General features: G+C 41.1%; 1 protein-coding gene across 1 annotated transcript in view; it reads left to right on the forward strand.

Moving 5' to 3' along the window:
- The window catches only part of cacna1ba (calcium channel, voltage-dependent, N type, alpha 1B subunit, a), a 167,766-nt gene that overhangs the window by 67,678 nt on the left and 75,593 nt on the right, over positions 1–24,495 (forward strand). The window contains 6 exon segments of the mRNA XM_062562322.1: positions 8,150–8,926; positions 10,073–10,266; positions 18,335–18,431; positions 19,809–19,938; positions 20,180–20,239; positions 20,582–20,688. Coding sequence (XP_062418306.1) covers positions 8,150–8,926; positions 10,073–10,266; positions 18,335–18,431; positions 19,809–19,938; positions 20,180–20,239; positions 20,582–20,688 — 1,365 coding nt within the window.

Below are 24,495 nucleotides of genomic sequence, written 5' to 3' on the forward strand. Positions count from 1 at the left end.
ACACTTATGGATAACCAGGACATTCTGATGTTCCATCCCAAAATAAAAGCCTTTGAAAATACCATACATGACCCAACTTCCTTCGAAATCTTTTAAAAGCTGTTTATTTTTTATTGCACCCTACGCACATAGTTTAATATTTCTTCTGGAAAAATGCAACTTTTAGAGCCCAAGGTCTCAAGAGCACACTACATGGATTTGAAAGAATCGGGTTTAGTCCCTGGCAGGAGTTCGGTCTGTTACAACTCTAAGAAATTGTTAAAATATGCCAAAAAGGCACATCTTTAATGATTAAATGCAGCGCCCCCTAATCTTCAAAAATTATGAGAAAATTAGGGTGTGTTCAGGACTCCAATGTTCACACATGCTATAATTTTGGTGAGGGCAGGCCAAGTCATTTGGAAGTTAAAAATCTGACAGATTAAGCCACACCCCTTGCGTAGTTAATTAGTCCGTAACAATCAAACTCAGCGTTTAGGAGAAATTGCCAAAAATGTGTTTTTCACTAAATTCAAAATGGCGGAAAATCTAGTTAGGTGCATTTGCATACCATCATTGACTTTTTTGTAGAGCATGCCGAAGAGGACCTGTGTGCCAACTTTCAAGTTGATCGGACCTCGGGGGCGGAAACTGGCCTAGTCTGGTCTTTTTTAAATTTCTAGAGGGCACTATAGAGACATTTCTTTATACCCAAACGTGAGACCCAAAAATGAAAAGTCCGGTTACCATGCCATCCAACTTTTTGAATATGATGAAGGCCCCGAAAAGGCCCACGTTTTGTGAGAATAATAATAATAATTCCTTGAAATACAATAGGTTCCTCTACGACTAGTCAGAGTGAGGACCCTAATAAAAGATATGCTATGGGATAGTACTAGGGATGAGCGAGTACAGCATTATCTGTATCAGTATCTGTTGAACCATATGAATTATCTGTGTCCGTATCTGTACTCGGATTGGGCGGGGCCTAACCCGGAAGTGGGCGGGGCTTAACCCGGAAGTATGAAGGATTTTACCCGTAAGTTGTCGGGTTGTCTTGAAATGGGCTGGGCTTTAACCGTTATGCTCTTTTTTAAGCATGCAATTGACCCTTCGCAGTACAGTAGAGGCCTTGAACAGTATGTGTGTAGGGGAGGGGCACTGTGACTACCGGCCAATCACAGAACGCAGACACAGACAGCTACCCAATGAGGACTTTTATTCAATCCGAGCACAGATATTGACTCTTATTACTCGTATAATGCTCGTACTCGGCAAAAGTGCTTTATCCGGCTCATCTCTAGTTAGTCCACTAAAGCTATGGGTTAGAGAGTTTAGAAATAAATATAAAATTAAAAAAATAAAGATAAAGTCCACCAGCTAAACAGAAAGTGACGAAGTAAAAGTACATGGGAGTGAGAGTCAGTCAGGGGGGGACTGGGGCTCTGTTAATGAGCTTGACTTCCGAAGGGAAGAAACTGTTAGTGTGGCGGGAGGTCTTACTCCTGATGGACCTCAGCCTCCTGCTGGATCGAAGGGCCACAAACAAGTTTATGTCCGGGGTGGGAGGGGTCGGCTACAAACTTTCTGGCCCGCCACAAAGTCCTTTAAGAGAACAAGTCCTGGAGAGATGGCAGATTGCAGCCAATTACCTTCTCTGCAGAGCGGATTACACGCTGAAGCCTGCCCTTGTCCTTGACTGTGGCTGCAGCGTACCACACGGTGATGGAGGAGCAGAGGATGGACTCTATCATGGCTGTGTAGAAGTGCACCATCATCGACTTTGGCAGGTTGAATTTCTTCAGCTGCCTCAGGAAGAACATCCTCTGCTGAGCCTTTTTGGTGATGGAGCTGATGTTCAGCTCCCACTTGAGGTCCTGGGTGATGATGGAGCCCAGGAAACAGAAGGAGTCCACAGTGGTGACGGGGGAGTCACACAAGGTGAGGGAGGAAGGTGGGGCTGCGTTCTTCCTGAAGTCCACGACCATCTCCACTGTCTTCAGGGCGTTAAGCTCCAGGTTGTTCTCGCTGCACCACGTCACCAGGTCGTCCCCACCAGAGATCAGTCCAATGAGGGTGGTGTCATCAGCAAACTTCAGGAGCTTGACGGACTGGTGACTGGAGGTGCAGTTGTTTCTGTACAGGGAGAAGAGCGGAGGGGAAAGAACGCAGCCTTGGGAACCGGTGCTGATGGACCGAGAGGCAGAGACGTGTTTCCCCACCTATACGTGGTGCTTCCTGTTGGACAGGAAGTCAGTGATCCACTTGCAGGTGGAGTCGGGCACGTGCAGCTGAGAGAGTTTGTCCTGCAGCAGGGACGGGATGATGGTGTTGAAGGCAGAGCTGAAGTCCACAAACAGGATCCTGGCGTAGGTTCCTGGGAAGTCCAGATGCTGGAGGACGAAGTGGAAGGCCCTGTTCGACTAGCATAGTCTACAGACCTGTTTGCTCTGTAGGCGAACTGCAGGGGGTCCAGGAGGGGGTCGGTGAGGAACTTAAGGTGGGACAGGATTAGCCGTTCAAAGGACTTCATGACTACAGAGGTCAGTACGACGGTCCTGTAGTCATTCAGTCCTGTGGTCCTGGGCTTCTTAGGAACAGGGATGATGGTGGAGGCCTTGAAGCAGGCTGGGACGTGGCATGTCACCAAGGAAGTGTTGAAGATGGCGGTGAACACAGGAAACAGATGGTCAGCACAATGCTTCAGGGTGTGGGGCGAGACTGAGTCCGGACCCACTGCTTCCCGGGGGTTTTATCTTTTGAAGAGCCGATTAACGTCACTCTCCAAGACAGAGAGGGGCGGTGGGGGAGGGGAGAGTAATCCAAAGGTGTGAGCACCTGATGGGTCGGGGGAGGTGGTGGAGTTGTGGGGGATGGAGTCAGGACATTGAGTTCTACTGCAGATTTGAAAGACATTCAGCTCATCTGCCAGGCGGAGGTCATTCATGGGGTGGGGGGTTTTCGGGTTGTAGTTTCGTCAGGTGTTTAAAGCCTCTCTAAACCGAAGCAGAGTCGTTAGCTGAGAACTGATGTTGGAGTCTCTCAGAGTACAGTGGTTTAGCTCCTCTCACCGCCTTGCTAAACCTGTATTTAGACTCAGTGTACAGGTCTTTGTCCCCACTCCTAAATGCCTGATCCTTCTGCAGACATAGTTTTCTGAGTTCCGCTGTGAACCAGGTTTGTCGTTGTTATAACTCACCCTGGTGCATGATGGTACACAGCTATCCTCACAGAAGCTGATGTAGGAAGTTACAGCCTCTGTGAACTCATCCAGATTGTCAGAAGCAGTCCTGAAAACATCCCAGTCTGTGCAGTCAAAACACGCCCGAAGATCCTCAAGAGCCTTGCTGGTCCACTTCTTGGATTCCCTCACCACAGGTTTGCAGAGCTTTAGTTTCTGCCTATATGCAGGAATCAGGTGGACCATGACGAGTGTCCCAGCGCAGCACGAGGGAGCGTGATAAGCCCTGCTTGCTGTAGTGTAGCAATGATCCAGCGTGTTCTCCGCTCTGGTCGCGCATTTAATAAATTGTTTGAACTTAGGAAGTTTATGGCTGAGGTTTCCTTTGTTAAAGTCACCAAGGACAATAACCAAAGAGTCCGGGTTGGTCCGCTCCACACGCCGTATCTGGTCGGCGAGTGTCCGCTGTGACATACATAGTGTGTATTATGGCATCCAAAAAGTTCAATTTTGCTCTTATCTGACCACACTACGCTCTCCCAGTATTTCACTGGCTTTTCCAAATGTTGTACAGCAAACTTTAAATGAGCTTTAACATGCTTTTTTTTGGAGTCTTGCGTGGTGAGCGTGCATTCGGGAAATGGCAGTGGAGTGCATTACTTAGTTTCCTTTGAGACAACAGTACCTGCTAATTGCAAGTCTTTTTGAAGCGCTCCAGAAGTGGTCCTTGGCTGTTGGTCAACTGTTTTGATTATTCTTTTCACTCCTCTGTCAGAAATCTTGCGAGGAGCACCTGGTCGAAACAAATTAATGGTGAAATTGTTGTCTTTCCATTTCTGTATTATGGCCCCAACAGTGCTCACCGGAACATTCAGAAGCTTAGAAATGCGCCTATAACCAATGCCATCATTGCATTTTCCAATAATTAGGTTGCGCAGGTCTTGAGACAGCTCTTTGCTTTTACCCATCATGGGATGTGTCTTGTATGACACCTTGGCAATGAGACCTTTTTGTAGGCCATAATTTGGGACTGAACCAGCTGATATTAATTTGCACTGACAAGGGTCTGTATTGCTTTTTAATTACCTATAGTTTGCAGCTGTTGTCTTGGCTTTCCATACCTTTTTTTGTTCAATACTTTTTCCCTGTGTCATTTCACATTATTACACATGGCTTTATTTCTGATCTTCTTTGTATGTATTACTTCGGTTGTTACCAATATCTGGTGAAAATGTCATGTCACTAGCTCCTAAATATATTTACTGAGAAAAATGGTGACGTGTTCAATACTTATTTCATCCGCTCTATGTGTTGTGAGGCGTCCAAACCAAACACAAAGTTAGTGGGGGAAGGGTTAACACGCCGTCAGCGTGGCTTTATTTACAAAACACAAAACAATTGTGGGGTTCTTGGGTTTGTCCGCTTGCTGCCAGTCCCACCGGGATCAAACACGCATCCAAAAAACAACTTAAAACGTCCTGGGTTTTCCTTCTTTGCCTAGGACAGAAATGTAGTCGTTAGCCAGGGATTGATTTCAATATCACTTCTCTACAGGGTCGAACAAAGTGGAGTCTCAACTTACCGCCCGATGGTGAGAGTTCTGCTCAGGCTATGAGCCGGGCACCAACAGAGAGGCCAGGGTGCAGCTCCTGTTATGAACACAGCCGTGCTCCTGCGAGCAGGGCTGGGAACATATCACCCTGATTGAGGATTAATCTGGGGACCCGACCCGACCCGACCCAAGAGCTGCACCTGGCCCCCTCTGCGTACGCCAGTGCTGCAATAGAAACTCTCACCTGATCGGGGGCTCCACAGTGTGTATATATATATATATATATATATATATACATATATATATATATATGTATATATACATATATATATATATATACATATATATATATATGTATATATACATATATATGTATATATACATATATATATATATATACATATATATATATATGTATATATACATATATATGTATATATACATATATATATATATATACATATATATATACAGTATATATATACACTCACCGGCCACTTTATTAGGTACCCCATGCTAGTAACGGGTTGGACCCCCTTTTGCCTTCAGAACTGCCTCAATTCTTCGTGGCATAGATTCAACAAGGTGCTGGAAGCATTCCTCAGGGAGTTTGGTCCATATTGACATGATGGCATCACACAGTTGCCGCAGATTTGTCGGCTGCACATCCATGATGCGAATCTCCCGTTCCACCACATCCCAAAGATGCTCTATTGGATTGAGATCTGGTGATTGTGGAGGCCATTTGAGTACAGCGAACTCATTGTCATGTTCAAGAAACCAGTCTGAGATGATTCCAGCTTTATGACATGGCGCTTTATCCTGCTGAAAGTAGCCATCAGAAGTTGGGTACATTGTGGTCATAAAGGGATGGACATGGTCAGCAACAGTACTCAGGTAGGCTGTGGCGTTGCAACGATGCTCAATTGGTACCAAGGGGCCCAAAGAGTGCCAAGAAAATATTCCCCACACCATGACACCACCACCACCATCCTGAACCGTTGATACAAGGCAGGATGGATCCATGCTTTCATGTTGTAGACGCCAAATTCTGACCCTACCATCCGAATGTCGCAGCAGAAATCGAGACTCATCAGACCAGGCAACGTTTTTCCAATCTTCTATTGTCCAATTTCGATGAGCTTGTGCAAATTGTAGCCTCAGTTTCCTGTTCTTAGCTGAAAGGAGTGGCACCCGGTGTGGTCTTCTGCTGCTGTAGCCCATCTGCCTCAAAGTTCGACGTACTGTGCGTTCAGAGATGCTCTTATGCCGACCTTGGTTGTAACGGGTGGTTATTTGAGTCACTGTTGCCCTTCTATCAGCTCGAACCAGTCTGGCCATTCTCCTCTGACCTCTGGCATCAACAAGGCATTTCCGCCCACAGAACTGCCGCTCACTGGATGTTTTTTCTTTTTCGGACCATTCTCTGTAAACCCTAGAGATGGTTGTGCGTGAAAATCCCAGTAGATTAGCAGTTTCTGAAATACTCAGACCAGCCCTTCTGGCACCAACAATCATGCCACGTTCAAAGTCACTCAAATCACCTTTCTTCCCCATACTGATGCTCGGTTTGAACTGCAGGAGATTGTCTTGACAATGTCTACATGCCTAAATGCACTGAGTTGCCGCCATGTGATTGGCTGCTTAGAAATTAAGTGTTAAAGAGCAGTTGGACAGGTGTACCTAATAAAGTGGCCGGTGAGTGTATATATACAATATATATACTGTATATATATATGCACACACGCACACATGGAATGTAATGTGTGTGTGTGTGTGTGTGTGTGTATATATATTTATAAGATCCCTTCGGAGATGGTTACTGGAATCATGGAAATGTAGTGTCTTAATGTTCATTTATGACTTTTTGACGTTTGCGGGGATTACACTTACAACGTAGCTGGTGTAGTGATGTCAGCTCTGCAAATGTCCTGTGATATCTCGAATTAAATTGGTCAATGTTTGATACGTAACATAGATTATAAATGGCACAATCTATTTATGTGCAAAGGCGCAGCCGAGTTCGCCTTTTTGCCGTACATGTTAAAGAATACAGGATCAAAGTGTGCATGCGCAACATGGGGTTTTCGCTTGTCAGCTGCAATTAATGGAGAGTAAAAGCACTGCTTACTCTAAAATGTATTTTGTATTTTATTATGTGCAACTTCTACATTTGTCATTGCAACGTCTAAACAATTGAAATAACACACATATTGCATATATAATTATAAGAATACACAGTAAAAATAAAATACTTTTTCTTTTTTAGGTTTGAATTTTGGCAGGTTATGCAGTGCCCTGACTGCGCGTCACTGGACGTTAATGTGAACTGTAAATAGGTATATGGACACGCTGTTTCGTTGGTTACATGCCGTGAGGTACAGAAAGCAAAGCTACAAAAAAAGGTTAAGTTAGTTGGATAACAGCCGTTGTTTGAGAAACATCAGTATGTTTTGCTATTATGCATAGTAGTGAAACATTAAAAAACAAATGCTAGGAAAAAAACTAAACAGTTTTTTTGTCTGCTGTCTTCGTTGTTTATTTTGTCTGAAACGTATTTGTCCCGTGTCTTTTGTTGCTAACCTGTTTTTAGTCTTCTTAAGTTCCTTCTCTCCCTCCATATGTTGCTCCCTCTTTGTAGGAGTTATGTCTGCACTCCAGTCCATCAGTACCTGAGGTAAACACGGTCACATGCTTGCAAGGTGGTCCATGATGATGAACACATGCTTAAAAGCATACTTAATAATGATCTCATTCTTGAAAGCAAGACCATGTGAATAACACATTCTTGTCATGCATACGATGGAAGTTTTTCTGTTTATTCAGTGGGTACAGTTCAATCATTTCTATCCCCCTCTTAGCCAGAGTTCCTAAAGAGGGCAAAGAAAAGGGCTGGCTCTCTAGGGTTATCCATGTAGATGATGAATACGAAGTATGCTTTTGAGGACAGATTAAAGTGTTGAGGACAGATTTACTTACTCTCATAAAGAGATGGTCTTCTAAGATATAATCTTCCAATGTGAGAAGATAAGTGTTTACCTCACACACCATCAAAAGAGCATGCATTCAACCATTTCAAAATTTACTGTATTACACCCGGATCATGCGGTCAAAGCATGGTGATGTTTCCATGGTTGGATGAGCTCTCCACAGTAGACAATGAACCCTAGGATTTGCTGTTTTAGAAGCTCTATTGCATCTTGCTTGTATTGGAAATCATTAAGCATGTAGGAAATATGTGTGCTACATATCCTGAAATATATTACTGGTATGATGTGCCATGATGTACATATGTACTGAATGCCTCATATCTGGCAGTGCATCCATTGTATATGCTTATACCCTTTAAGGAATAAAGTTGTTGACCTCAAAGAGTGTGTTTTAATCATTTCCAATGAATCTCAGTACGTTTATTTTGTCTGTTTCTTCTACTCTAGTAAGGAACAGCAGAAATCAATGAAGACAATGTCTGTTTGGGAGCAGAGGGCCAACCAGCTGAGGAGGCAGAACCAAGCGAGCTGCGAGGCCCTCTACAGTGAGCTGGAGCTTGAGGAGCATCTCCGCCTGTCCTCAGCCCTCCACACCCGGCCTGACATGAAAACCCACCTTGACCGGCCGCTCGTTGTCGAGCCTCGTGAAGGGCCTTTCCCTGCTGCCCATCATCACCACCATCACAAGTCTTGCATGCCAGAGGCAGGGTTGACAGCCACTGATCATCCTCCCCCTGTTCCCCGGCACCACAACTGCCACAGAGACAGAGACGGGGACCGGGCAAAAGCAAGACAGGATACAAATGACAACAATTTTACGAGTAAGGACGGAGGCCATCATGTCCATCACAGGAACTCCAAGGAACACAAAGGCAGCCAGGGAAATAAGCGAAAAAGTGAAGGGTCCCACAGAGAGAGAGGCAGGACACACAACCACCAGAGCTCAGTGGATCACAGCGGAGCGGGAGGACTCCCTAGGGTGAGAGAGCATCGGCATCACTCGCACCGGCAGTCCAAAGGGGGCAACAGGACAGTAAACAGTGGTGGCTGGGCAGAGCCAAGATCCCGCCACAAAGACAGACTGTCTAACAGGAATGGGGATCGACTTTCTAAAGAAGACAGTGGAAGCCCTGGAGAAAGGATGAGGCATCGGATTCATGGATCCGGGGGCCAATCAGTTGAAGAAGAGGAGTCCAACAAAAGAAAGAAGACCCACAGCAACAGGTGAAAATCAAAAAAACTCTATTCTTTGTTGTTTTCGGCTATGTATGAATTCAGTCAGAAACACTTTCGTTGTAGATTTGTATTAATTTAGATTTGTATAAATTTGGCCAAATGACGCGTTTCACCACCGGAGGAACCTACCACGCGGTGCTACTGTGGTTATTCCTGCATCTTCTGTTGGGGTTATGCGTCTGCATGCTCCGCTAAAACCGCTACCCCCCTCCCCACTACGCTGCAGCGGCTCATATGCGTTCTCCAAGCGCGTTCCTGGTTTCAAAACTGTGAAGTGGTCTTGCACAAAACTACATCCACCCTTCTCGTAGTGTGAAAATAACTACACATTGTGGCCTGTGCTCAGATTCTGACCTTTAATGTTCACTCTTATTTGGAATAAGAGTTTAACTTTTTAATGTTAAATAAAATGTATGAGATTCTATTAATCCCTGATCCCAGGGTAGGTATTTCACAAAATGGTCAATTGTTGTCGTTTGGCACGCAGGCTGCAGCCCCTATTATTAAAATAACATTTGGATTAGTAGCATTATAAGAGCGTGGCCACCAGCACCAAGTACGACCTTATTACCATTATGTTGCAATAAATTGATTTTTTTGCCGTTTAATTATTTGCAGGTGAATGTTTTGCAGTATTTTATTAGAAATTCAATCACCTCTTTCTTTCAAAATCCAATGACACAGATTTACTTCCATAGGAGATGGTCATACTTAAATGAACCTCCTTTGATTGTCGTGTGGCAGGGATAGCAAACTTAATGAAGCAATCCCAATCCCAGCGTATTGGAACCACCAGAAACCTTCTTCTAAAATAAAGAAAGACAGAGGTTGCCACCTAAACATCATAGTCTTTGTTTGATTTGGGAATAAAGCCTCATTATGTTGGAGGCCCCGTGCCTTTAGGAAGGACAGTAATAAAGTAGTTAGTGTTTCTGAAAGACCTCATCAAATAATGCAATCATATCATATAGTGGTTCTATTGGGGTGTTAATGTTGAGCCATATCCATTACCCTTTGTGAAGTCAAGTTAAATGCCCTGGACAGTAGTGGCAAGTAAAGCTGGCATTGTTTATCCCTCAGGCCATCGGTATAAGATATTATTTGAGAATGTACTGTATATTAATATCTTTTTAGGGACAAGTTCGGTGACTTGTCGGGACAGTCCTTCGCCTTCTCCCCCCAGCACAACTTTCAGGGGTGTCGCTGGCCACCTGACCAACCAGAGGACGCAGACAACCAGAGGGCGGTCAGAAGAACCGGCCAAACCTCCATTCAAATTCTTCCTGTGACTATCACATCCCCATCTGGAGACCGTCCCTTTATACAAAGTCAGTACCAACAGAGGCCTACAGGAGGCACTCATACATTACATTCCAAAGCAGACAACAATTTTTTTTTCAACTTCATATATTGATGAGTCTGCACCATCTGCCCTTTGCAAAAGCAGTTCATTCTTGTAAAAATGGCAACCGAATGAACACTATAAAATGTAATAATTTGACTTTATTTGAAAAAAGTCAGGAAACCGATTGCCTCAAAAAAAAAGCAAAGTCGCTCATGTGCCGACTGAAAGTCGGGTGAAGCCCTATTGTGTTTTGAAGAATTATTATGTATTATTATTATTATTTCACCACTTCCATCGCACTTTTGAGGACTTTATCATATTCCAAAACTCTTGAATTTTTGCATGCGCTTCAGAAGTGTGAAAAATTTAGATATTCTTGGAGTCGCACCATTAGGGGATGAAAAAAGGTGGTCTCTAGCGCTCCCTCTGGGGAAATTTTTGCCCACTTTTACCGTTTGACTTGAACCCTTGCACACAGGTGCTCTTGGATGTGCTCGACAAAAAAGTAAATCATGGTATGCAAATGTGCCTATCGAATTTTCCGCCATTTTGAATTTTGTGAAAACACGTTTTTGCGAACTCCTAGACGCTCTTAAGAAATCTTCAGCAAAATGATCATTGGCTCAATGCAAAGCTGAGCCGAAAGGCAAAGCTCTTGATCTACCGGTCAATCTTCATTCCTACCCTAAAATGTAAAATGCTACAACTCTAAGGAACATTGATATTTCTGGCTATAAATCTTTATTAAGAATGATATAAGAGTGATTTATTTTGTCTCTTTAGTCTCTTTTTGACCGCGTGTCCTGCTGACCGCTGTCCCCCTGACATGGAAGCAGAGGTGAAGGCCCGTTCATCGCTGCTCGCAATTAATTTTAAGTTGATAATGCTGAAAATAACTGCGTTCAGGCAACTTATGTAGCTGCAGTAAACATTAGTATAGTTAACTTGATGTGTGATTAATTATACTGACAATATTCAGACAACTTAAAGTAGTCTGAGTTAAGACTAAGTAAGCAGTACTAATAAGAAAAAGTTACCTTTACTAATCCAACCATTCTCTTTACTAAGAAATAATCAGGAAACCGATTGCCTTAAAAAAAGCTGAATTAGAAAATGTATATGTATATGTTATAATGGAAGACAAAGTTTATTTCTGAGAAAAGTTTTTGTCCTAATTTCAAACATGATAAAAAATGCTGTACATGTTTTGAAATGTGGACGTTTTGCTCAAACTTTTAAAATATATTGACATTACAACAAAATAAACAGATTTCACTGCCTCTTCTTTTAGTGCTCTTAATGGAATTTAGATCCTATCCAAATTAACTGTAAGACTATAGGAAATTAATCAAATATGAATCAATGTTCTGTTACTTGTTAATTTGGTTGTTGTATTCAAATAATATGAATTATTATTTTGAATGAACTAAACTTTTTTCCAATCAAGTTATACAATTACTATAGGAAAATTAAAGCTACAAGCAGCATTGGACGGGTCCTCGCTACTCCTTGCACGTCGGGGCATTTGCCGGACGGTTAGAAATGCAGCCGAGGACACCTGCGGCCGTCGGACGAAGCGTTCGCAAGTCAGTGGTCGATAACCGCTTAGAGCAATGCCAGGAATGCCGCTTTAAGAACTTATTATCATGGCCTTAGGCCTTTTCTGTCAACATATAACCTGGACATTCTGATGTACCATTCCAAAATTAAAGCCTCCCAAAATACAATACATGAGCCAATTTCCTTCAATATCTCAATCACAAAACTACATCTTGTCAATTTGAGATTGGATTTAAAAGGAAACTATCGATAGTTACGTGATAATATCACTTCAAATTCATACTACACATCCCCAAGGTGTCACTTAGGGATAACCAGGACATTCTGTTGTACCATTCCACAATTAAAGCTTCTCAAAATACCATACATGAGCTGTGTGGTTTTCTTCAAAATCTTTCACAAGACTACTTTTGGTCAATTTCAGGTTATAAATAAAAGGTAATTAAAATAGTTTCACAGTAATTCCACTTCAGGCAGAGAGTACACATCACCATGGTGTGACTTGGTGAAAACCAGGACATTCTGATGTACCATCCTAAAATAAAAGCCTCTCAAAGTACCATATGTGAGCCAAATTCCTTCACAATCTACAGACTACATTTGGTCATTTTCAGATTAGGTTTAAAAGGAAACAATTAATACATGAACACATTCATGAACATTCAACTTCAGACAGATAGAACAGATCCCCAAGGTGTCAGTTAGCAATATCATCAGTTAGCAGGACATTCTAATGTTCTTTTTATTGCTCCCCATGCACATAGTTTAATATTTCTTTTGGCCAAATGCAATTTTTAGAGCCTAAGGTCTTAAGAGCACACTGCGTGGATTTGAAAAGAATTGGGTTTAATACCTGGGAAGAGTTTGGTCTTTTACAACTCTAAGTGTCAGGGGATCGGGATGTCGCAGGTTGCAGGGAGGACTCAAACGCAGTTGTTTCCAAACAAAGTGCTCTTTATTCCAAAAATCAAAAACTCACCAGAGACTGTGCACCAACGACGAGTGACATTTAGACAATGACGCGACAAAGGACAACTGGCACACAGGGCTTAAATACACAAGGGAGGTGCAGGTGATTGGACACAGGTGGAATCAATCAGGCAATCACAGGACAAGGCAGGAAGTGTAGTCACCCAGGAACACAAGAGACATGAAAACTACAAAATAAGACATAGAGCAGACCCAAACCGTGACACTAAGTATGCCAAAAAGGCACATCTTTAATGATTAAATGCAGCGCCCCCTAATCTTCAAAAATTATGAAAAGATTAGGGCGTGTTCAGGGGTTCAATGTTGACACATGCTACAATTTTGGTGAGGGCAGGCCAAGCCATTTAGAAGTTATAAATCTTGCCTGATTAAGCCACACACCTTGCAAAGTTCATTAACTGCAATATCTTCTTTAAACCATAGGACAGGTTAGAAATGATCATATGGATGTTTAAAGGGTGAGATATGAGAAATATGGAGCAGATTAGATAAAGTATGGTCGAGTTCTTTTCAACTTGAACGTTCGTGGCGAATGGTGGTTTTTTGAAAATGCTCCCTACACACATAGTTTGGAAATTCTTCCAGCAAAATGCAATTTTTAGAGCCTAAGGTCTCAAGATCACATTGCGCAATTTTGAAAAGAATCGGCTTTAATCCCTGGGAGGAGTTGAGTCTTTTACAACTGTAAGAAATCATGAAAAAAGAACAAAGAGGCCAAAAAGGAATATTTTCAACTATTAATTGCAGCGCCCCCTATTCTTCAAAAAATTAGGGTGTGTTTAGGGCTTAAGCCACAACCCTTGTGAAGTTAATTAGCCCATATCTCATCAAAACAATGAGTTATCAGCACTATTCTGATATATCAAGGGCATATTGAACCAATAATGATCCACCGACAGTTTCGTGACAATCAAACTTTCACAAAATTATAAATGGTGGAAAATCTAGTTAGGCGCGCTTGCATACCATGATTGACTTTTTTGTAGAGCATGTCCAAGAGAACATGAGTGCCAAGATTCAAGTTCGATCGGACATCGGGGGCGGAAACTGGCCTAGTGTGGTCTTTTTTAAATTTCTAGAGGGCGCTATAGAGACATCTCTTTATAACCAAACGTGAGACCCAAAAATTATCAAATTTTTTAACAGTCCAGATATCCATGCCAGATTTAACAACTTTTTGAATATGATAAAGGCCCCAAAAGGCCCGCGGTTTGTGAGAATAATAATAATAAAAATTCCTTAAAATACAATAGGTTCCTCTATTAATCGTAGCGAGGACCCTAAAAAACATGTCTTGCATCATGAAAAATTTGGACTATGGTGTGTATAAACAGATAACAAATGCAATAGTCAACTGGACAACGTTTTCCATAGTAAAGAGTAAGGGTAAAGTTGTTAGGTCTAACGCAGCATGTGACGACTATGCACATCATGAATACAATCACTCACAGCATTAGTAGGTTTTTGAGTGTTGTAGTTTGGCTTTGAGGGATTTTTTCTGGATGGGTGAGTCCTTTCCGGGGAAGAGAAGTAGTTAAGTCTTGTCGGGGTTGATCTTCAGGTCGTGAGCGGACATCCACTGAGAGATGTCAGTCAGACAGGCAGAGATCCGTGCCGCCACCTGAGTGTCCGAGTGAGGGAAGGAGAGAATTAGTTGGGTGTCATCAGCATAGCTGTGGTAGGAGAAACCATGCGAGCGAATGACAGAGCCAAGAGAGTTGGTGTAGATAAAGAGGAGGAGACCCAGAACGGAGCCCTGAGGAACTCCAGTGGTAAGAGGACAAGGTTCCGACAGATCCTCTCCAAGTTACCCGGTAGGTGCAGCCATCACGTTAAGGATAAGAGAAGGGAGAGAGCAGAGCCTGAGACACCAAGTTCCTGAAGGGAGGAGATACGGATATGGTGGTTTACTGTGTCAAATGCTGCAGATAGAGAAGAAGAGAAGAGATACTGGTCTGTAGTTTTTTTCAGAAGGGTTGGGGGTGGGGTTCTTCAGGAGTGGGTTAACTCTTGTCTCCATCAGAGAGTTGGGAAAACAGCCAGATAGCAGGAAAGTATTAATGAGACTGGTGAGGAAAGGTTGAAGGTCAGGAGCAATAATTTGTAGAATATGGGATGGAATGGTGTCGAGAGGACAGGTGGTGGGACAGGGCAGAGGTTACTAAAGTAAGAACTTGGTTAGGAGACAGGAGTGTGAAAGAGGGAAGTGAGGGTGATTGAGGTGAAGTCGTGGGATACAGGTGGAAGGAGGTGGGTTAGAGAAAGTGGCATAGTCTCCTAGAAGAAGGGTGGAGGCGGGAGGAGGACTGGGAGGGTTTGAGGAGGTTGATGAAGATAGAGAAGAGTTTTTGGGTGTTTGAAAATAAAGACTCAATTCTGGATTGGTAGAAAGAGTTTCTGGCAGCAGAGATAGAGGCAGAAAAAGAGGAGAGAAGAGACGGAAACGACTTCAGAGACGTGAAGTCAGAGACGTGGGGTGGAGTTACAGTGAGGTTAGTGGTAGAGCAGTTTCTAGTGAAGATGTGGTCAAGGTGATTGCCAGCTTGCCAGCAGTAGGAGGAGAGGGATTAAGTGACCGTGCGAAGGACGAATGTAAAAAGTCAAGTGATTTCTCTGTCGGCTACGGCTGCACTAACCACTCCGCCGTTGTTAGGAAACAACAGGTTGATTGCCCTCAGCTGAAAATTCAAAACAACGAGCACTTTGACACCCTAATCAGTGAACATACACCACATGCTTTTTGATAAACAAAGATAGGACACACTAGCAGTTAAATTAGCTTACAATGGGAAGGCTAAGGCAACTGGCAGGAAAGTTTGCTTAAAACAGAAACTACAACTAGCAGTTAAGTTAGCTTAAAACAAGAAACGGTAACAGCTAAAGCAAGTAGCAGTCAAGTTAAGGCAGGGAGCTTAAAGGTTCCTTTTTGCATAATATATATTCTGTCATTTCCAGTAAGTATTAAAATAAAACATTCTGTCTGGCCAAGAGCTCCACCATCATAGGGTTGTAGTTAAATTATTCCTCGGTCAGCTGAATCGAACATTACATTTTATCTTTATGCAATGACTAACGTGACTCCCGTAATGCAGTGCGTTCAGTGCACACGCGTCAGACTCATGGTAATTAATAACCATGCACGTGCAATAGGCAACCAGACATTAGACATCGCTAAGTGCAGTGAAGTTAACGTTACTAACGTTAATTTGGTACACGGGAGTATTACTATTTACTCGTTTCCCAATGAGGTCGCTTCTTGGACGTTTTACTGCACCGTAGACAACAGTAGTAGACCAACAAGAAGCAAGCAAGCAAGCAAACAATAAAAATACATTCTTACCGAATTCAAGAGTGGCGCTGAAAGATCGACATAATAATCATTGAACCTGCTAATAAGCATGCTGAGTTAAACGTTAAATATAACGTTATATAATGTAATATAACTTTTTTTAAAGTAAAGGAAATGAGTTAAGGGGCACTCACTTTTTTAGGTAAGGTCAACAATTACATTTTACAGTGAAGTCAGATGTTGCTAAGACATAAAGCTGAATAGAAAAGCCATTGACAGAAAGAAAATCTAAAAATAAAGCATTATACACCTGCAAAGAGAGATCCAAGAAAAGAATTACAGGTGCACAGATAAAGAGGTGTTCAATGGTAAAGGTATATCGGAGTACAAGCAATGCAGTGTTTCCCCTAAGTTTACAACTTCATGGGGGTGGGGGGGGGTGTAGTACTCGGGAAAACGGTCCGGGGGTTCAGCCGGGCGAACCCACTGTACCACTGGTGCTCCATTTTTGTACTACTAATTGTAATTTGAAAAAAATACTGTTGGTATGGGAAACACTTTAATGGATATAGAGATACAGGCAGTGTAGTGCCTGAACACGTTCATTGAACGATATTTCATGAACTCGTTCATATTTTGGGCGAACGTGAACTGAACGTACTGTATTAATGCCCGATGAACGTTACTGTGAACTCGTTCATTCTGGTGTCTATGAATGGCGCGTTCTTTCAGGTTAACGTTGTTCAAAAGGGTGCCAGATTTCTATAGAAAACACACCGTAAACGCGCCTTATCAAGTAGCGGAAAAAACACCCGATCTGGCAACACCAGCCACCAGCGTCGCACCGCGCATGCGTCATGAAAAAAAAAAGAAATGCATGGAGGCGACAGCTGCGTGTAGCAAAGAGGCGGCGTATAATAATTTAAATGAGTTTTATGAAGTTACTGACAAGGTCGGTGAGGATGGGAGGAATCTGACCTTTCTTTGCAAACATTTGCAACTAATGATAACTGTTGTGTTTTTATTGCTTATTTAAAAAAGACCATTCAAGCAGCATGTGTTTGAGAATGTACTGTAGGGGTGAACGCTGCAGCTGCTGCTAGTGTGGAGTGAATGGACAGCAACATTAAAGCAACAATGGGGAAATGCTGTCCCCTCAATGCTAATGTAAACCCTGGTTGGATAAGGATTCAAAATTGGATATGAAGATTAAATCTGATGCATAGCTTCAGTGTTAAAACTGATAAAATAATTGCTGTCTGTGGTTCTGGTCTGTGCCAATAGTTTTGAAAAATAATAGCTCGCAGCAACGTATGGAAAAAAAAGAACTGAACTAGTTGGAACTGTGAACTTAGTTCAAATATTTTGAAGTTTGAACTATGAACTGAACTAGTTCATTTTAAAATTTGTGAACTGAACTTTGAACTAGTTCAGGTAGAAAGTGAACTTTCCCAACACTGGATACAGGGGCACAGGTATACATAAGTATAGTTGTATATGATATTGGAGTAAAAGGGCACAGTGTAGGCTTACGTGGGTACAGGTGTACAAAGGTATAGGGTTACATGTATAGAGGGATACAGGTGAACAATGATACACAGATAAAAGGCTACTAAGATACAGGGATAAAGGGGCACAGTTTTTTCTTGTAAGCTTGCTAGGATGACATATATCGAAACCAAGATCTGTTCTAACTGTGGAGTTAAGGAACACTTTTCTTAATAGGTCATTTATGAGTGTTGTCATGTCTCCTACTATAGCTATTGTTCTCCACAGCCCAGGTAGTAGTAATGAGCAACATTGTTTGAATTATAATTGTTTTGTCGAAAGAATTTCCATGAAAATGGTTGGAATGGTAGACATTCTCATTTTATGTATAAAAATGTGTACATGTCAACTTAAAATTAGTAGAGAATCCTTGCTTTATCTCATTTTTGTTTAAATGGGAGATTGTTTCATGGTTTCATATTTTGGCTTGCAGAGGTTGATAAAGGAATCTTATTTGTTCTCAGCTGGTATTCAGGAATAATAAATTAGATGTGATGATTGCTGACAGTTACGATCCAATGCATCTCTGTCATGTTGATAAATACTTTAAATCCCAATTTAAATGACCCACTGTACTTGGTGAAGACAGAGGCCGCTTGGAGAGAGTAAAATGGGAATGTCATGAGCCTTGCCTGTTTTGCTGTAATCCGTCTTATCTCCTCAGTGAATAGTTTTGACTGTGAGACAATGCCCATGAAGGAGACTGGATCCAAACCCATCCTGCCTTACAGTTCCATGTTCATCTTTGGAAACACTAATCTGTGAGTCACTTCGACTTCCTTTGTCAACCCCTTCCCCTTTCTGAAGGGCTCTCACATGCAATGGGAGATCATTTCTATGGACTATCATATCATATTAACACACAAGAAGTCTACTAATTTTACACTAAATTGCTCAGGGTTTAATGAAACAAAAACTGTCACATAATACCAACACACTTAACAGATTACTTTCCAGATTCTATAAGATTTTTTTAAATTGCATACGTAATTTTATTTCAATGACTTTATTGTTACAAAAAATTATATAATTTTGATCTTGCTATTTCATTCAATACTTTTCTTTTGTGGTCTTTGGTTCTTATAAGATCACACTTTGGACACAGCTATGCAAGACGACCAAATGCTAAAAATGAAAAAAGAAGACTGTGTCCACTTTTATCCATTGTTGTCCAATGTTTTTTCTCAAAACTCCTTTTTTGGGGCAAAACACTTTTGCCGATGCCCATGTTTAGAATGCATTAAAACGTATGATGCATTAGAAACTGAAAATGAAGAACTAAAAATATAGTCGTGAATACTGTTCATAATGCGTTACAACAGCTTTACTTTACTTTTTTGAGGATCCTAGTGGACAATATTTAGAAAAAATGGCATATAATGCAATATAATTATTTACAAGTTTAATCACAATGCATTTGACATATGCATTTATAATGATATAGATGTGGGCATGGTAGGAAATATCAGTCACCAACAATTATTAATTAGTTATTTAAATAATGTTTTTTAAGCCTTATGAATATTTCTGAATGTTTCTAACTTTAATTAACAGTTCTTTAAGCAGGTTATGACACATAATGAATATGTTAAAATGAATACAGACATTGGTGTCATATTATAGTCCCATGTATTATATTCCATAACTGTTTTCTGTGTTAGATGTTAGGGTGTGAATCACCAGAAGCCCCACAATGCAATTCATCACTTTTAATTGCAATATCAGTATTTCAAATAGAAATCTTGCCATTTATTACCTTTTTCAACTGCGAATATTCCAGTAAGACGCATGTAAGACAATTGTGTTAATGTTGCACCGTGCACATTGAACTGTTTGTATCAAAAGTGTATATAATGTAATCAGGCTAAAGCTATCCATGACAGCACCAGAAATATTGAGAAACCTAGTGAACTGAAAAAAGCAGTTTGATTTGTATCAGCCACATGTATAGTTGAATAAAAAATGTGTGTATACAATGTATACCATAAAAAGAATTGCCCATATCCAACGCCTATTAGATTTTTCAAGTTTCTGTGATACAACCACAGTTGTGTTCTATTTGCAGCTGCTACAGCCTACGCTCAGTTATGCCTGTGTGTCCAATGCTTGCTGTTTTTACAACCCACCTCTCTCTTCAGGGTGAGGCGGTTATGTCACTATATTGTGACTCTGCGTTATTTTGAGATGTCCATCCTGGTTGTCATTACTATGAGCAGTATTGCTTTGGCAGCAGAAGACCCTGTCTGGATAAACGCTCCTCGCAACAATGTGAGTCAAATAGTGTGCATGAATTTGATATATTAATGCTTGAGAAGATGGTCACTGTGTGATCCCCTCAATAAGTTAATGAATCTGGTGTTCAATGCACACACATGCATTCATGCAGTGCTTAAAACAGGTCCACAAAGCCACAGACTGGTATGATATCAATATTTGCCATGACCACAGAGGACAGATGTCTCTCCACTTGTGTGTCTGTTTCAGCACTGATGGAGTCTCTCTTTTGCAGGTGCTCAAATATCTGGACTACGTCTTCACTGGTGTTTTCACGTTTGAAATGGTGATCAAGGTAAGCATGAAAAAACAGGTTTATAACACTGATGACTTCAATGTCTTGCAGCACTTCCCTGTGATGACAGTGAATTTACTACAATTGATCAGAATTAAGTTGCAGACTGATTAAAATATCTACTTGCTGAAAGTACCTTAGCATAGCATTCAATGTGTAAAATACATTAAGCCAGTCAACAATAACAATCACAAAATATATTATATAGAATCACTGAGTACAGGCCTTATGAATTATTTCTATACCTAAAGGAAGTTAAAAACAAGTAGCACAGAATTAAACAGCATACAGTACCATAACAAAAATACCAAATAGAAATAGATAACAATGTCTTTGGTTTAGATGGTGGACCTTGGCCTGTTGCTTCATCCTGGAGCCTACTTCAGAGACCTCTGGAACATTCTAGACTTCATAGTGGTCAGTGGGGCACTGGTGGCTTTTGCATTTTCGTAAGTTCTGAAACTCCTACCTTTTTGTCATAACTTCTGTGTTAATCCTGATCATCAGCTTTGGAGGTTAATGGCCAACTTATGGTATGAAGGTATGACAGGTGTAATATACTGTATATGCCCAACTTCAAATTGGAGCAACATGTCATGTGGACTGTGGTGACAGAAACACCCTGCAGTATCTAGTCTGCCAAATGCTCAGCATAAAAAAAGATAATGTGTATGGAGCTTTTTTCCTATCTTTGTGTAAAGTTCTCTCGGTTTGAAAAAATGATTTATTAATTTCACTAAATAGTTTGTAATGCTCTTTCTCATAACCCTGTCCTCATACTCACACTGCCCATGCTTGCTCTTGGATACTGTCTGGATACTCAGACCAGTATGCTCACACAGATTTCCTGAGCTTTAGCTTCAGCCCTCTTTTTCACATTCAGGCATATTTTTTTGTAAATTTCCTGGTTTTCTCTAGAACTAAAAATACATTTCCTTCCGTCATAAAAAGATTTTTTTAAGATTGTGTCAGTGTTACAGGGGAATACGTAAGATTTTATGAGACAATGTTGTTTTGGCTGGGTCTATGAAGAAGTTTCTGCTCTACTACATCCTTCATTCATAAACAATATGAATGATAATGGAACAGCCAAACAATCCAACCAAGACACAAGATGGGGACTGTGTTGGGGTATACCGATATGACCACAAAGGCAGTTTAACAGTCTCATAAGAGTTCCCAAACCATGTCTATGCACAATCTATATCTGTGCCTCACAAATATTATCGTTATAATACCCGGCACTAGTGGTGAATGCTGCTTTTGCTATGGGACTTGTTCTCCTCCCACATTGGATGGCATCATGCAATGTACAAATGCTATAGTATGGATCCCCTAGGATGAAAGTTTTGGGAGGCCCTAGCTGTGTTCTCAGAGCTAGAATTATAGTATATGGTCATCAACATGTTGTTCCTATATGACACCTAAATTGTTGCAGTATATTTGTAATTCAGAAATTAAACTATTTTTAACAGTTACACCTTGTATTTTTATTAAACATATTTATTTATTATTTATTTATGTGTTACTGTTATAAGTTTATTTACCATTCATCAGTTTAGGAGTGAGTGTTCAGCTTTTTCTGCTTGGTTTTCCACAAACAAGCAGGAAAATGGCAGTAGAACAAAAATCTTGTAACAGAAGTGACTAGTTAGAACTCGAACAGTGATCCTGAACGAGGAATAAGTGTGTTTGTTTTTGACGAGATAATCTCTTTGTTTCTGTGCTGGGTTTTCGAATTGAAGAAGCCTCATGGGGTAATGCCTCCTCTATCTCTCTCATCTTGCCTGTTAATGTCATTACCTTATGCATGTGAGAGAAAACAGACGTACTATCACCTACTTTGCATTTCCTCCCATATTCTTACTTCTTGAAATGTATCCAGGCTTTTTAAAGCATATTATTGGATGAGGACTACATGTTTACAATTGGTTATTTAAAGGACTCTGCCTATGCATTCATTTAATTTAGTAGAAAAATGCAAATAATAGCAAACAATCATCCCTTCAGTGCCAAAGATATCAATTATGCAAATGAAAAAAATACAAACACAGGAGTTCTTCAATACCATAAATATTTGTGCAAAATAATAATTGTTACAGTATAGCAGAGATGGGGACTCGAGTTTGAGACTCGGACACAAGTGTGACTCGAGTCGCACACACGGTGACTTCAGACTCGACTTGAGACTCGTCCTCGAAAAACTTCAGACTCGACTCGGACTCGAGCTTCGGGACTCGTGAACAATGTTTAATTTTAGGATCTGATGAGCATCTGATGAGCTCGCTATACCGCTCCCTCCGTTACCTGCCTACGTAACACGTACATTGACAAGAGAAAGATGTCGAATGCACCGGCCACTGCTGTGCCATTCGTCGTGAGCTTTGGTTACAAAACCTTTAAACAAGACGGCAACAGCGCTGGCGGTCCGACCGACTGTTCGCTGACGTCGCACTCCAGTGGCGGGCCGTTTACTCTGCGATCTCCTTAAACTGTCTCTGCTCTGCTCACTGAAGCAAAACAATACGTGGACAATAAATATCAGAGCCAAGAGCAGCGAGTGTAGTCAACTACTGCTGCTAACACATCCCGTCAGACCAGGATTGTTTATTTATATCCGTTAATGAACTTTTCTCCTCTTGTTACCCTGGTAACCGCTGTCATTACAGACGGTTGCGTCGATTCTTACTGTGAAAATCTACGAACTTCCGGTTTAGCGGCTACGCTTCGTATTTTCAATTTATGGGAAAAAACACAAAAAAAATTAAGTAAAGAGTAAAGGAGGAGTCAAAAGTTGTTGGTATGTTTTTTTACGGTAAAAGGGGCGATGATAAGAGATGGGGACTCGAGTTTGAGACTCGGACTCGAGTGCGACTCGAGTAGCACACACTGTGACTTGAGACTCGACTTGAGACTCGTCCTCGAAAGACTTCAGACTCGACTCGGACTCGAGCTTTGGGACTCGTGAGTGCATCTCTGCAGTATAGGCAGTTCAGAAGTACAAGCTGTATCACTTTCAGTTTTTTTATGATATTTTCCTTCGAAAGCTTGTAGGAAATCAGAATATAGAAGTAAAATTGCTCACACTCCCATCCATCCATTTAAGATCGCCTTGTACTTGATCATGTGCTTGGCTAAAGGAGTTCTGTGCTATAGAACGGTACGTCTCGAATATGTCCATTACTCTTATTTTGCCAGAGCCTTTTCAGCAGCACTCTCCTTTGCCACCAGCTCTGCTTGGACTGTAATTAAATCATCCATTTCACAATATCTATCATGAATTCAACGGGAACTCCCCAATGTAACATGCCATCTGCTGCCAGAGGGCATGAGTAGCTCTCCAGGAGATTGATCTATTTTGTGACTGCCCGACCATATTGTCACATTATTTCCATTTGGATGCAGTTCGTTTTTCACTGCCCTACACAACGTACTGAACCCATATCTTTCTGACCGCTTGCATCATATTGTCAATGGGGATAGATACTGAATTCATGATTAAACACATCAAGAAACTCATGTACAATACATTTTGGTGACAACCTCTGTATATAATGCGGAGAAAAAATATCCAATATTTAATAGATGGATATTATGAAATAATGCCAACTAGCTTACTATTTAATCACCTATTATACCACATTTAATCGGTGATTATACCACATATCACATCTTACTACAGTAGTTATACAGTTTACCTATTATGTGTAAAGCTTCTCCACTCTCGTCAAGCCCATCCAATGAATATTATATTCCCAGTATTTTGAGTGGTCCTGAGTTTTTATATGTAAGTTTAACAGCTCATTTAAAAGTTTACACTCTAGTAACCACAGCCAAAATTAGGGAAGATACTACATATGTATAGAATTTTCTCAAGGATCAATTTTCAATAATTAATAGATAGCAAGTCCCGTTTGATATACAGGGGTCACTCACTTAAGGCATGTCTCTAGAGAGCGCAACCTGCCAGCAATCCATTTGCCTGTGGCAAGGCCAGCCAATCATAGCATCCAAGCCAAATCTGTCATCTCATCAAACTGACACTCAAGATTGTTGGAGTATTTTACATTTGATGCCGCAAACTGCAATTCTGTTTATACATTTGATTTTAGATTTCAGTGATAACCTGGTTGTCAGTTTTTAATGACATTTCCATTAGCTTTATTATAATTTCTGTATTAGTATTTAGAAAAATTTGACATTTGCCCTTTTCATTTAATTATTTGGTTGAGACTGATACAATGTAAGTAAAATGG

The sequence above is a fragment of the Pungitius pungitius genome, chromosome 5 (genome assembly GCF_949316345.1).
Source record: "Pungitius pungitius chromosome 5, fPunPun2.1, whole genome shotgun sequence".
Taxonomy (NCBI): Eukaryota; Metazoa; Chordata; class Actinopteri; order Perciformes; family Gasterosteidae; genus Pungitius; species Pungitius pungitius.